General features: G+C 43.7%; 5 protein-coding genes across 6 annotated transcripts; 3 read left to right on the top strand and 2 right to left on the bottom strand.

The window, feature by feature from the left end:
• Positions 1–273: 273 nt before the first annotated feature.
• LOC127750558 (eukaryotic translation initiation factor 3 subunit E) lies at positions 274–2960 on the bottom strand. Its single transcript, XM_052272524.1, has 9 exons — positions 2751–2960; positions 2193–2309; positions 1947–2108; positions 1737–1859; positions 1396–1628; positions 1200–1317; positions 907–1118; positions 527–799; positions 274–433 (listed from the first exon to the last, which is right to left on the bottom strand). The coding sequence occupies exons 1-8, from the start codon at positions 2838–2840 to the stop codon at positions 544–546; spliced, it is 1311 nt and encodes a 436-aa protein (XP_052128484.1). The 5' UTR covers positions 2841–2960; the 3' UTR covers positions 274–433; positions 527–543.
• A 729-nt stretch (positions 2961–3689) lies between these two features.
• LOC113207944 (probable N-acetyltransferase san) lies at positions 3690–5197 on the top strand. Its single transcript, XM_026424717.2, has 4 exons — positions 3690–3857; positions 4163–4299; positions 4384–4570; positions 4646–5197. Exons 1-4 carry the CDS (start codon positions 3850–3852, stop codon positions 4845–4847), a joined length of 534 nt encoding a protein of 177 aa, XP_026280502.1. The 5' UTR covers positions 3690–3849; the 3' UTR covers positions 4848–5197.
• Positions 5191–10455, bottom strand: LOC113207942 (hormone-sensitive lipase). 2 transcript variants are annotated; one of them, XM_026424714.2, is made up of 13 exons: positions 9655–10455; positions 9379–9565; positions 9173–9290; positions 8981–9088; positions 8665–8855; positions 7877–8156; positions 7610–7798; positions 7223–7530; positions 6964–7100; positions 6766–6876; positions 6521–6665; positions 6270–6395; positions 5191–6181 (listed from the first exon to the last, which is right to left on the bottom strand). In XM_026424714.2, the coding sequence occupies exons 1-13, from the start codon at positions 10032–10034 to the stop codon at positions 6074–6076; spliced, it is 2388 nt and encodes a 795-aa protein (XP_026280499.1). In that variant the 5' UTR covers positions 10035–10455; the 3' UTR covers positions 5191–6073. The 2 variants fall into 2 exon arrangements, with proteins under 2 accessions (XP_026280499.1, XP_026280500.1); XM_026424715.2 differs by having other exon boundaries at positions 6521–6662.
• Positions 10456–10674: 219 nt separating this feature from the next.
• On the top strand, positions 10675–11576 carry LOC113207943 (39S ribosomal protein L41, mitochondrial). Its single transcript, XM_026424716.2, has 3 exons — positions 10675–10919; positions 11049–11149; positions 11237–11576. The coding sequence occupies exons 1-3, from the start codon at positions 10718–10720 to the stop codon at positions 11519–11521; spliced, it is 588 nt and encodes a 195-aa protein (XP_026280501.1). The 5' UTR covers positions 10675–10717; the 3' UTR covers positions 11522–11576.
• A 468-nt stretch (positions 11577–12044) lies between these two features.
• Positions 12045–14211, top strand: LOC127750559 (bestrophin-2-like). Its single transcript, XM_052272525.1, has 2 exons — positions 12045–12961; positions 13476–14211. Exons 1-2 carry the CDS (start codon positions 12783–12785, stop codon positions 13612–13614), a joined length of 318 nt encoding a protein of 105 aa, XP_052128485.1. The 5' UTR covers positions 12045–12782; the 3' UTR covers positions 13615–14211.
• The last annotated feature ends 270 nt before the right edge of the window (positions 14212–14481 follow it).

Below are 14481 nucleotides of genomic sequence, written 5' to 3'. Positions count from 1 at the left end.
AGCGTAAGTTATTTCATTTACCCTTTTCCAGGCCCGGAACTGCAGTTAGGCACTACGTTTGCCCTCCTGATGGTATCTGTACCTGATTTAGCTCTTATTTCAACAACTGCCACTAAATGAAATAACATAATGTAATTAACTACTTTACTCATTTTATCTACTAAAATAGATAAATTAGGTTCGGACAAACGAGCTTCGGACAATCGGAGCCGTCTCGTATGTCATTATGTCTTTCTGTGTGAGAGTGTTTTCTGGAAATAATAAGTAGGAATATTGAATGTATGTAGCAATACTTTAGTACAAGAAAGTATACAATATCAGATGCACAGTGATGGTTTTTTTACACAAAATGATGAAATTAGACAAGTCCAAAACATTGATTAACGGGGTGGAAGGAATTTTAACAGATGTACGGATCCTATAACAAATGAGCCTGCAACAAACAAAAAGAACAAAAAGAATTAATAAAAATCCGAGGTTTAGTTGAAAAAATTTCTTCAGCGAGCTTAGCATTTACATGACTGACCAGAAGAAAATTGATGATCACCACTGAATGCCGCCAGCATCTTGAGCTCTTGTTTTGAGCTTACGGTCTATCAGACTCTGGAGAGCTTCTGACCTAACAGAGAGAGAATCTATCTTTTCCACCAATTGCTGATAGGGTGAGACAGGCTGGGTCCCCATAACTACATGCCCTAACTTTGAATCAATTTTAGCATCCAATCGTGCATTTCTGATTAAGTGGACAATCCAGCACTCTGCTTCTTCAGGGGTCATGTTGAGCTTCTCAGCAAGCATTCTAGAAAAACATAACAATAACTGATAAATGTTTTTACAACTTATACAGAAATTACAAATTGTTTTGGTGAGCACTTGACCACAACACTTTTACAGTCAAAAACTCACCCAATGCTAATGCACTGGTGAATGCGGCAGAAGGTTTCAAAGATCATTAGCCTAGCATTTTCAACAAACTCTTCTAGACAGGCAATCAAGAAAAAATCATTGAACAACACAGTCTGGCATTCATGAAGTTTCTGGCGAGCGCCATCAAAATCAAAGTTGACATACAAATGCTCAATGAATTCTGTGATAGGATCTCTGTATGTGTAGGATTCCTGAGAACAGATAGATATGAAATGAACATTACCTTGAAATGATGCATAGATTATATTTAACTGTTAATTTCGAGAACAAACCTGTTGAATGACTTTGACAAGGTCTTTCAGTGCAGTGCGGCGGGTGCGGTTGATGATTACTGCTGTAGCCAAGTATCTCAAAATGTGTGGACACATGGTCTGGATGGCATTGAGGTAGCTGTGGAAGGTATTTAGAATAATTACAGCGTGCAAGAACCAGCAAAAAACAAAAGCAATTCAATTAAGTAGTACTCACTGTGGCCTGTACAAGAACATCTCAATAATGAGGTCACGGCCCTTGGTATGGTTGAAAAACACAAACAATGACCAGTGAATCAGCCAAGTCCGTTGCTGGAGAACATGAAGAGAAGATGGGAACTGGTTGCTATCAATGAACTCTCTCAGTTTGTTCAAGTCATCCAAAGCGGTATCCCAGTTTTGAACCAGAATCTCTGATGCAAGCTTTCCCCACAGAACATTGATGTAATTCTGGAGGAGAGAAGAGATATTGTGAATAAAGATGCACAGAACTGTTTAGGTACTCTCCTGTATATGTTTAGCAAGTAATGCAAAAGAACAAAGAGCAACAGCACTTGCCTTATCACCAGCTGGCATCACATTTATGTAGAAATACAAGAAACCTGTGGCATTAGAGTAGTTTCCACATTCATAACGGTACTTTGCTAGCTTGTACATGCTCTCCATCATTTCAATGTTGAACTAAAATTAAAAAGAGGTAAGAATGTAATAGTATTCTTAACAACTGGAAATTTTCAGTGCCCAAAATATTTTAAAATAGTCACTTACATCATACTCATCATGCAAGAATGTTAAAAGAGCTTTAGAATCTCGCATTGTCTCAATTTTTTTCATAACTAATTCATCGTTCATCAAATTAGCAATGTGAGAAACTTCTTTCTGAAGCTCTTGTAGCTGGTTTACAACCTGGATTCTTCTATTTTTCAACTCCTGTAGACAACATGTGGAAAATATATTATGATAGAAATCTGATAATAAAATAAATTGTGAGGTCAGTTGAAAAAATATACATACTTCTGGGTCTTCTTCACCAGGCAGAAGCTGTTTTCTGATGTCAATTGCATAATCAATCATGTTAGTTTTGCTTAAGATATCAAGCTTAGCTTGAAGTAGTTCATTTTCATTGTATATCTGAAAGGCAAAGTATAATTGTAATAGAAATATCATATAAACAGCAGTCAAACTACTAGCCATACGTAATGAGTGTGCTGTCAACGTTGACATGGAACATGACATGAAACTAACTATACATGCACCAACTGGCATTATTTCAAATACAGATAAAATTTGAAATTGTAAAAAACGTAGAAAAAAAATTCTATACAAAAGTAACAGTAATATTGCCAAGATGTCAGCGTATGGCAGCTAAACTTAACCTGAATAAAAGTGAGGTTAAGGGACGTATGGAAGTTGTGCTGAAATTACGCTAAATGTAACTGAAGTGGAAATGTCATCGGGGCGTCATTTGGCACATGCGTTATTGAAAAATCACAAATCTTACAGCAATATGCGATGGTAATCTATTACAAGTGTAAAACAGTTGTCGAAATACAGTGTCGGCGAGCAGCTTACCTGTTTTGCCGATAGAAATTCCAAGAGTGGAAAGACTAAATGACGGTCTAAATACTGTCCAAGTTTAAATGTCAGATCAAACTTCGCCATGGTTCACAATTGATCTATGTGCAACGAAAATAAACAAATTTAGGGAACTTTAAGAGCTCCCAAGACACGTTCTAGGGCCGCAGCCGAACCGCACGCGGAAGACAGTTACTATGTTTACGCCGTAGAACGCTGGCCCGGGCCAGCGCTAGCCCGGGCTGGCGGCGGTGCGTTTACCCCGTGTGGGCCAGCTGATGAAAAAGAGCGCGGTTTTCAAATCTCGACGATCAAACCAAGTATTTTAGGGTAAAATACTTCTCCCGGTACACGGTTTGCAAATCAGCGGGTGTAGAATATTTAACTGCTTACTACTCACATCATTTATCTATAGGATATACGTGATAGCAACAATTTTTGAAATATTTACAGTATCTTAGATATATCAAGGTATATTGAAGAGGATAGTGAGAATTGAGGCTCTGGGTCGAATAGGGGATTTATTTCCTGTTGGGGTACGAAAGCCACACCGAAATGCCAAGTGCAATACACAAATATCGGGTATTTTAAAAGTCCAGCCGGAGATAGCCCGGGCGAAACGCGTTTACTCCGGGGCTAGACCAAGCAGAGCGGTGGAGGGGGGCAGGCTAGCGCGTGCCAGCGAGCGGCTAGCCATCGCTGGCCCCGCGCCGTTTACGCCGGGGCCAACTTCCCCCACCACCGACATAGCACGGGCTAGCCTCCGCGGTGTAAACATAGTAAGTGAACGATACACCACATTTCTGGAAGGCGGAGGCTTTCCTATATCTCCCTTGTGCATCACCACAATCACATTATTTGCAGCCCCCTCTGCGGCATAAAGATCTGAAAATAACCCCTTACCCCTCCGCTCCGCACCTCCCCTCCCCTGATCCTCATTTCCCCATCCAATCCCATTTCCCATTCTCCCATTGGGCGAGTGCGAATGGTAGTTTAGTTCAGTGAACGTGCGTTCGTTTTAACCGGGATTTCGCCGTCCCGAATCATTTTTACTCCTTAAGTTACCTTCTCAGCCAACAAAATTAATTCGTTAAACATGACTAGGTAAAGTATAGGATTATTACTTTCGAGTACTCCTCAGTTATGCTGCGTGTTTTGCCGCATTGGAGGTTATGAGTTCTTGGTATTGCTGCCCGTTTGTTATACAAATTGTGTTTGTTTCCTATTATTTATTTGGCTCTTCGTTGGATTCATTTAACTATGACAACAGTGCAGTATTCTTGTTTCTCTCCCTCTTATAGCAATCTTGTTGATTGTATTGTCTGATACAGCAAAATGTCAAACAGTACTTTGAATTGATTTTACCTTCAATTAATTTATGCCCTTCCAATGTTTTGCTTTTCCTTAAGGTCGAATATTGAATTGGGAGATGTAACACCTCATAATCTCAAACAGCTGAGGAAATTAAATCAAGTAGTATTTCCTGTCATTTACAACGATAAGTTTTACCGTGATGTACTGGAGGCGGGAGAGCTTGCTAAACTAGGTATGGAACCCTAATCACTCTGTAATTTCAATGCTTCATCTTGATCCAATTTGGTTTTACTGAGTTTCTCTATTTCCTTGTCAGCCTACTACAATGATATAGTTGTTGGTGCTGTCTGCTGTAGAGTGGACACAGCTGAAAAAAATCGACGCCTTTACATCATGACACTTGGTTGTCTGTATCCCTACCGAAGACTTGGCATTGGCACTGTCATGTTCAATCATGTGCACAATCTTGTTGAACAAGATGGAAATTTCAGTAGCATTTATCTGTAAGTTCATTTTTCAACCATATACTTTTTGCCAGTTTCCCCTTTATTTTCCCCCTTTCATTAATTCCTTTACAGCCATGTGCAAGTATGCAATGAAGGTGCTCTCAAATTTTACCAGAAATTTGGATTTGAAATAGTTGAGACTAAAGAAAGTTATTACAAGAGGATTGAGCCTGCTGATGCCTATGTGCTGGAGAAACGATTGAGGCCAAAGGTTGTCAATGGAGATGCAGCACTGCACAACGGCGAAAAAAAAGAAGCTGAAAAGGATAAATGAGAGTTTGTGAGCTGCTAATCAAGTTGACTCAAACTTCGGGAACTGTTTCTTTTGTGATCTGGTAGTTGAACTCTGATGCCTCTAAACTGTATTAAAAAAAGAAACATTCATTCTATGAGAATATGAGGCATCATCTGTTCGTGCAACTTAAATTGTGATATATCAAGGACCTCTTCCAATCTTTCTTCCGCGCCCTACTCAGCATCTTATTCTGATTGCTTGCACTCTCAATTCATGATTTGTGATTGGTAAGCACCATTCTTAACAAAAATACATCTAAAGTCAAGTCCTCTTGGATAACTTAATTCTGTGTTTTTAAGGCCTTTAACAATTAAAACCAATATTACTAATGTGAAGTGTTTATTTCATCCTCCCCTCAAATGTGGGCCAAAGGGCACTCTACTATGATCTGGAGAAAAAATTGATAATTACAAATGAGCTGACAACTTGTTACAAGTTTACTGTCAGGAAAAAAGTAACAATATGAATATGGAACAAGGAAAACAGACAATTCAAGGACGAAGTATAAGTAAGATTAAGTAGGTGGAATTAAGTACATTTGTAATAAAATTGAAGTCAATAATTCATTGCAAAATACATCAATATGTAAAAAGTATTAGGAATACAACTAGCATACAAGTAATATAATGCTTAACATTCAATATATGGCAGGGGAACCGATGTACGTACCCCGGTAAACAAGAGATAGCCTGCGAGAAATTGGAGGCATGCTTGGGGTGGCCTACCTGCCCTACCAGCAAAGTAGCCGATTTCTCACTGGGCGTCCGTAGGTACGTACGTCTCTCCTGCAGTTCCAACCCTTACTCACTTTGCAAAATTGAGCATTTTTAACATTCCAAGCATAGCATGAGTCAATGCTTCACATCCACACCCACTGTACATACAAATTAGATTCATTTTTTCATAATTTCTGTTAAAGATTATTAACAATACCACAAACTTGCTATGTACTTGGACTTTAAAAGAGGACTAGTAATCTCTAAGTTGCTATTGAAACTAGTTGTTAAAGATAAGACTACCCAAAACTACCTCTACTCCTTATGTGCTGCTTATCACAGGCAGAAATTTTATTATTTAAATTGCTACACCTCTTCAATACAAGAGAGCTGATTATGAGTAGGAAATGGTAACTTACAGTTAGATTTGCACCAGTTCTCTTGTACAGTGCATCATTTCTTCACCCACCCTGGGTGGCTGCAATTCTTTTATATTGGTGATTTCTCAGGTGACCCATCAGGAGATGGCTCCATTTTCAGAAGGTTCATTATGCGTTTCACACACAACTTTGAACCTTCATGTGCTTCCTTGCTTAGCTAAAGACAACATAAAAAAGTTAATTTTACCACAAATCTAGAAAAACTGCACCAATTTGAAAACAACTTAAATTCCTAGATATCTTACCAAACTAAAATTGAGAAAACCGTGAGGAAGTCCTTCCAAAACGTCTAAAGTGACATTATTTCCCAACCCTCGTAGCTTTTTTGCAAGCATGACACAATCATCCAAACAAGGATCAAATTGTGATGACTGGAAAATGAACGAAAATTACCACTTGAGATGAATCTTGCAGAGACAATCACAGAAACTCACATTCCAAATAATAATAATTTTGTAAAGAAAATGTAATAAAATATTCATCAAATACTTCTTACCAATACACTGACAGGCGGAAGTTGTTTCAAAACATCATCACTAGCCCAGTATGGAGACAGGAAGGGATCTCGAGGTACAGAAAACTGGAATTCTTCGGTTGGGCTGCGCTGCATAAGTGCATCCAATTGAGACCAAGTAGACCTGCTTTGGGCATTAATATTATTTTATATTTGATAAAACAATACATTTTAAATCTGCTGTATGTGATTCCTCCTTTACTAAAATTCTGGTATTTTGGTATTACCTTGGAGTGTCACATTCATTACTATTTGTTGGACTGCTTGCCTTGGAAGCTAAGAGAGATGAGAATGAGCTTGACACTGTACTTGCTAAGCTGTCTGCCATCTGAGTCACTCTGAAAATATCATTTTTAAAAACATGAGAAAAATAATAAATGATAGATTGATAAATAAAGAAGAACGTAAAAAGAGAAGGGTCAGACCTCTCCTGGAAACCATATCCATCCACTCTTTGTCCAACTTGAAAAATTACATTTTCCTCTGCAACTTCTCCAGGACACGCACGTAACACAGGAATTTGATGCCCCTCCGAATCAATGTCCATGTCTAAGACATATCGCTATTATCGTAGAAAACAAGGTTTCATTGATAATTGTCTTCATATTATGAATCTAATAAACTCAATGAGTGACATAGGTTCGATTTAATTCACCAGAATTAAATTTACTACCAGGTACAAACCATTGGTGTGATTTGATCAGCTTCTGGCTGAAGCAGCTGGCGAGCAGTCATTCCCCCAACAGATAAAGCAGCAAGAGCAGCCAGGTCACTCTCTGACACCTCTTCAAAAGATTCTGTATCACTGCCAGTAGCTGGAACTCCATTGGGTTGTGTACTAAAACAGGCCTCAACTGCTTCAAAGGCTGCTTCAGCTTCAACTGCATCATTTGCTGCTGTTGAACCCATTTCAGCCAATTCGGGTGTCTCATCAACAGATGTTGCACCACTATTTACGAGTTTCCCTTGGGTGTCTTTGGGACTTGCATATGCTAGAAAAGTATGATTAAAGATAGTAAGAAAATTTAAGGTAGGGCAGAATTGAAAATTATTGTTTATAAACAGATTTACCTTTAAGGCATCTCATCATGAACCCAAATGGTAATAATGGATCCATAAGACACAGTAATCGAGATGGTGATGGTACAAATGATACCAATACAGGAGCATAGGCCATAAATAAACCGGCAGGTGGCTGCAGACCAAGCTCAATGCACTTCAAAGCCAACGCCATGTTGAGGTTTGCGCCAGCAGAATCGCCTTAACATAAAATATAAGATGTATGTTCAGTTTAAGCACATTCACTTACAATAACAATTTCAAAGGGAAGAAACTAACCAACAAGTACCACACGCTGAGCTGTGGAACCCAAAAGATGGCAGTTCTTGAGCGCCCAGCAATATGCATAAACTAGTTCATCCAAGGCCCTGGGAAATGGAGCTTCCGGAGCCAATGAGTAGTCGATTGAGAATATGGGGACACCAAGTCTGCGTGCCCAATCTCTCAGATAAGGCTCATGTGAGCTTGAGCTTTGAGCAACAAACCCACCACCATGACAATGAAAAATCAAGGCAGGCGATGGTGGTCTGGTGTCTGTTTTACCTGCAGCCTCTCCAACCTAACAAACAATTACAATGGAAAAATTGTATTAGTAAATTTAACTATCCTGAAGCAATACTATCAGTAAGAGCTGATTAGGTCAAGATCTTTTTAGCAGATGATACCTTAAAAACCTTTTGACTAAATATAAAGAATATAAAAGTAATTTTAAGGTGTCTGCTTGCTTTTACTCTCGATGAGGACAGAAGTAAGCGGAGACCAGAAAACAATTTATTTGGCGCTAGGGGAATCAGTGGGTGGGGTGGCTGTCTGTCTGACTGAGTGTCGCTTCAGGCCCCTTCCCCTAACAATACTGCGTCTGGCAGGGCAGGGAGCAGGCCCCGTCCCCGCGCGCTCTGCTCTGCCGCCGCTAGTACGCCAAATTACAAAATTGCAAATAATAACAAGCAGCCATAAACAAATGACACCTAAACATGAGAGAAAATTAGAACACAGGCCTATTCTTAAATTTGTATCATCTGCTTTCAAGATAGATTCTTGATTTAGATTTTTACTCTATAACATACCATTCCCTCTCTCCACACAGCAGACATCAGCCTGACTAACAAGGGCTGAGGACCAATATGAACAGTGGGAATAGGAATTTGAATTACACTTCCATCAGGTTTTGTGTGCTCCAGGGGCTCAGGAGGTATGGAGATGACCTTATTCACAACAAGAGCTGGACATACTATCATAGGAAGGCGTTGCATGACCTCTAATAATGACAATAAAACACAAAAACAAACATATAGAGACAGATATAAACTTGAGACATTCCTTTGAGCAGGAAAGACATCATTATATTTTTCCTACACATTAAATGTACATGAAACACCTTACCTGACTCAGCCAGAAACCAAAATGACTTGCAGAACTGAACATCAGCGTACTGAGAAATGTTCACAATACGACGAGCTCTCAGTTCAGGATCCATAAAATATTTACCACCTGAAAGGTACACTAGCTTAAATAGGTTTAAAAAATAAAAATCAATTTTTTTTCTTTTCTTTTTTTTTGAAATAAGCTGCTTACCATTCCAAACTGTATTTGTAGCTCGAGAAACAAATCCTCCCTCACCATAATACACGTCACTATATGAGGCCATTGCAATGGAGATAGCCTTCAGAACAATCTGGACAGATTCACAAAACTGAAAAAATGTAAACAAAATTAAGATTATTTTAATTACAGACAAATATATCAGATCATACTTTTAAGTTGAGGTTGAAGTTATGTACCTGGAAACCAAGGCAACGACCATAAAAGCAATATTGGTTTATACTCTCTGCTTTAGCAAGAAGATCCTGAGGTGAGTGGTCACCGGATGGAAAAAGTTCCCCTGGTTCACTCCATTCCATTAGCTGTCGAAGGTGTGCAAGGCATGTCACCAATGATGCTAGGAGATGAGAACATGCCTCTACCTCCCTAATATAAAAAGAAGAAGCAAACAATTCATAATATATTAAAGCAACTCTGAATCATTAATAGGCTTTTTTTGATTTCTGTTAACTTACCGCATATAATAACTGGCCCGAAAAAAGAAGGAATCACGATTTATACAAACTTGCTTACAAAGCTTGACACCATGGCGAATGCAGGCATCAACGACACTCACAAAGCTGGCATAACCATTACCAGGGGTGTTTTCATCAAAGTCATAAGATGGAGCTTCTTTCCGAACATAATCAACTGCTGGTTTGACTGTCTCAACATGATCAATAAGCGCGAGGAATGCACCATGCAACCTTAGTCCAGTTTCATTGTCATGAGATTCGAAGTGCTTCGCATTGTTCAAACATAAATCTTTGAGCACTTCGTATAGGACATACTCGGGAGCAGATCCATCAACATATCCAGGGACTTGGTCAGACTCAAGTGGTGTTTCTGCTGACATTGTGAAAGCCTAACATAAATGCGGGCGACTTTGCATTTGCATCGACTACACAATTTCAGAATCTCTCCAATTTCTTCTGAGCTCTCTGATGTGCGTCAGCCTATCTCTTGCAAATGACAGCCTCAACAAGCAAAATTAACCAAGCATTCTTGGTTGTTGTTTTTTTTCGCAAAGTCTAATCAAAACACAGATTTTTGTTGTTTTGACGGGTATGAGAGAAACCAGCTGATTACTTGGTGGTTATGAGCAACACAAAACAAGAAAGATTATTAGAATATGAAGGGGACAGTGCATGACAGTGTAGTTTAAACCACCTTCAGGCTTTTAAAACTCCTAAACTCATGTTAAAATATTCAAATTTTTCGTGATAGGCAAGTTTATGGCATTTTGTAGGGTTCAGACTTTTGTCTTGTAATGTTGTAACAAATACCCATGTTTACATGTTAGTTAACATCAAACTAAAAAGTACATTATTTAAGTCTGAAATATATGCTTCTTTAAAAGATTAAAATATACAATTTTAAATCTTAGAGAATTTGATTTTTTGTACTGTACAATAAATTTTGAAAGACATTTTAAGTCTTCTATTGATATTTTGTGTGAAGTATTATGTGTTGGTCAAACTACAGAGCCACAGAAAAGTATGAAAAGTTCTACTAGAGGATCAGGATCCAACAACAATAATGGCGTTCATCACGGCGAAAATTTGTATTCAAAACTGTCCAACTTCTGTGTTTTCTCCGATCTACAGAAGAATATCCACTTCCTACGTATCGAAAGGACAATCAAAGAAAAACTTTCGGAATTTTGGTTACATTGACCGGGGTACTGAAGAGTTCAACCAACAGCAACGAAAAAATCCATCCCCAGACTTCCCTAGTTTTCGTAAGTTGTATTAAAATTTACTTTTGCAACAATAATAGCTGTGCCAACATTTATTTATTTATTTATTTAATTTATTTATTTAATAATTATATTATCAGTGTTAATCACTCATTGGGTCTTTTCATGAAGGATATGGCAGAGAACCAGGATACTGGGATAAGGATCACAACCTAGTTGCTGTTCCGGAGATGATTCCAGAGATAATAGTCCCTGATCTCACAGATTTTAAGGTAAAAAAATGTCCCCTTTTTCTTTTTTTCAATTATTTTTAATTTCTTTTCCTCCTTGTACTTTACTTTTGTGTTTTTTCATTGTAGCTGAAACCATATGTGTCATATCGAGCACCTGATACTGAAGAAGCAGCATTCACCGCTAAGGACTTGTTTCATGTAGTTTATGGTAGCAAGATTGAACGAGATTTCAATGAAGGCAGACTCAATGAAGATGGCTCTCCTCTTGAGCCAAGTGAAGAAGAACTTTTGACTGCTGAAGAAGCAAGAAATGCACATCTGAAGTTGGGGTCTGATGTATTTACCGATGATGAAAATATTGTGAATGACGATGAATGGATGAAAGAGCAGCCAAAACTAGAATACAATTGATCATATATGAACGAAAAATCTGTCACATTTAGTAAATAAATTTGTTATATTCCAACATATTGTTATTATTTTGAGTCTGAAGAAATTGGAGGAACCAATATATAGGGTTGTAATGTGCACATGCTTGACAGGAGGATGACACCTCACAGCTAACCCAGCAACCTAAGAATTGTCTGTTTTTCGCTGATGTTGTCAACAAGTGGCGTAACATGTTACTGCCATCTGTCATGCTGTCAATCAACGTATAAAGTGACAGAACCTCCACAAGTGCACTAAACAACGGCAAACACATTCTCGGAGCAGGAGGGACACGAGCACTCCCCTTCAAGGGATCATGTATTGTGTCGACTGGACCTTATAATGCAGCGGGGTGTGCGCGGAACCATTGTCACCCCGTCGCGCCTTCCCGCCCGCTCCTCTCCCCACCCGCGGGCCGCGGGGGCGAGGCCATCACGCCGACGCCCTGCCTGATCGCGGTGGCGCCCCGAGCGCGTCGCACCGCGGCAGGCGCGGTGTCCCCCAGCGGTGCCGGCCGTGGCGGGTGCTCGCTCGGGCCCGCGCCTCGCCTGACCCGCGGTATTTATTTCGGTATTTCTACGTGTGCTGATGTGTTTCTGTCCCACGCCCGCCGCGAGGGCTGCGCGGCTGCGCTGGCTGCCTCGCCGCGCCGCTAGGGTTAGCTCTCCCACTTCCCGCCACTCGCCGGCGTGGCGGGGTGGGGCGGGGCGGCTGCCGCGGTCCGAGGGGCAGGCGCGGTGGCGGGGTGGAGCGGGCCCCGCGGCGGGGCGCTGCGGCGGCGGCTAGTCGCGAAGGAGTGAGGGGTTCTGCTCCCTCTGCCCTGCCCCGCCCGCCAGTCCCTCCCCGGCCGCGGTGCGCGAGCCACCCCATCCTGGCCATGCTGCACGCCGATGTGCGCGTCCGGCCCCGCGTCAGGCCATGCGCGCTGTGAGCGCCGAGGGTCCAGCCTGGTCCAGCCCAGGCCGTCCAGTGCAACGAGGCTCCTCAGGGCGACGCCGCGGACATCTGAACGCTCCCCCACGACCTGCGCGGCGACGGCGACGAGTTGGACGACAAGATGTTCCGGACGGTGGAGACGGCGCGGGCGCGGATTGTCGTGGCGCGGAGGCAGAGCGGAGAGACTGGCCGCGGGCTCCGCGGGTGGACACGATGACCCCGGCCTGGCCGCTAGGGTCTCGCCATTGGCTTGCTTGGTGTCGCCGGGCGACGGGGCGACTCGTCCGCGTTACTGGCGTAGCGTAGTATGACTGTGAGCTACCAGTATGAGGTGGCCTCCTCCACCTCGGGGGGCTTCACCCGCCTCCTCTTCATGTGGAGGGGCTCCCTGTACAAGCTCATCTACCGCGAGCTGCTGCTCTTCCTGCTGGCCTTCGGCATCCTCAGCGCTCTCTACAGAAACCTCTTCACCGTGGATCAGAAACGGTGAGTTCGCCTGGGTATTACTGGAAGACGACGCAAACGACCACCTACCTGTTGCGCTTGACGACTGCTATGCGCTTTGCCGTGCCCCACGGGACAGCGCTGCCCTTGCCACATGCACGCCACACGCCACCTCCTCCCCAGAGGGGACGCTCATTACGGGTCGTCGGGCATGCTTCCCTTTTCTAGCGTGGCCGTTTGCGGCGTGTGCACGAAGACTGCAGACGTTGCACAAATTCTGACGATAAACACTGCGTGCCAACGGGCTTGGCAGCAGCCGGACCCGCGGGCCACCCGCACTGTCTGCACGCCCTCTTGACATGGCCATAAAAACCACTGAGCGCTGACGCGTCCCACCCATATCGGTCTGGCCCGGTCTGGCCCTGCCTGGGCCAGGTCGCGAGAGGAGACCACTTAGAGGGACTGCTGGGACTGTCTAGGACTACCACCACCACCACAACAACAACCATATCCTGTTCAAGTACGGCGGGAGACATTGATCCCTCTGTGTTTGCAGGCTCTTCGAGAAGGTGGTCGTGTACTGCGACACCTTCATCAACCTCATTCCATTGTCCTTCGTGCTGGGCTTTTACGTGGCGTACGTCGCTGCCCGCTGGTGGAACCAATACCTCGCCATTCCCTGGCCAGACAAGTGAGTATGTCGCAGGGGTGCGACGCGTCGTTACAGCCCTCGTTGGAGTTGAAGATGTGCGTGTCGCGTGTCGTGTCATATGGCGCGGCACGACGCGTCGCGCGCGGCTCGGCCGATTCAGCCGCGCAGCCTCCCCAAGAGCTCACCGTCATCCCCCTGCGGCTGGGGCCGTGCCCAAACAGCTGAGAGGAGAGTGGGCCCTCCCCCGCAGGGCCCCGCCCCACACCTTTCCCCAACAGCACACACCTTGTGTCCCCCCCAGACCCACGCGCGTCTGCCCCCCCCCCTCCCCACCGCACCGGGGGAATCTACCCGCCGTGCCGTACGCCTTCCGGCCGCCAGGGTGTATCGGGCCAGCATGCGCGTGTGCGTGCGTGTGTGTGTGTGTGTGCCCGCCATTTCCTTTTCAATAAACAAACTTCCTCCTCAGGAAGGTCTGCCCTTCTTTTAGTCGAGCATTTCTCGTCTGCCTGATTAATCATCGGCGACGTCGGGGGCGGGTCGCGGTATGTCACGTTACCGTCATGAACGTGTCTCGTCCCGAAGGTCGCTCCCCCCCCCTCCCCCCGCCCCGCAGCAGTGTCCACAACATTATCCAATGCCATCGCCATCGAGTCCAGGCGCGGCGGGGCGGGGCAGGGCCGGCCCGGGGCTGTAAGGGGCGCGGTGGTGGGCGCCTCGTTACGCACGCCCCGGGGCCCCGCCCCGCCCCGCCACGTGGTGCCACGTGGGCTGAACACAGCACGTTACGTAATGAAAATGGCCTACCTTCGGGCGGCAATGTTGTGCGAAGATGGCCTGCTTCCGGGGCGGCGATGAAAGCGGGAGGGCGCAGGGGGCGTTACACATAGAGCACCCCCCTCCCCCCGCC

Source organism: Frankliniella occidentalis, unplaced genomic scaffold (assembly GCF_000697945.3).
Source record: "Frankliniella occidentalis isolate FOCC.00 unplaced genomic scaffold, Focc_3.1 Scaffold210, whole genome shotgun sequence".
NCBI classification, from domain to species: domain Eukaryota; kingdom Metazoa; phylum Arthropoda; class Insecta; order Thysanoptera; family Thripidae; genus Frankliniella; species Frankliniella occidentalis.
This window is presented reverse-complemented; position numbering and strand designations above follow the sequence as displayed.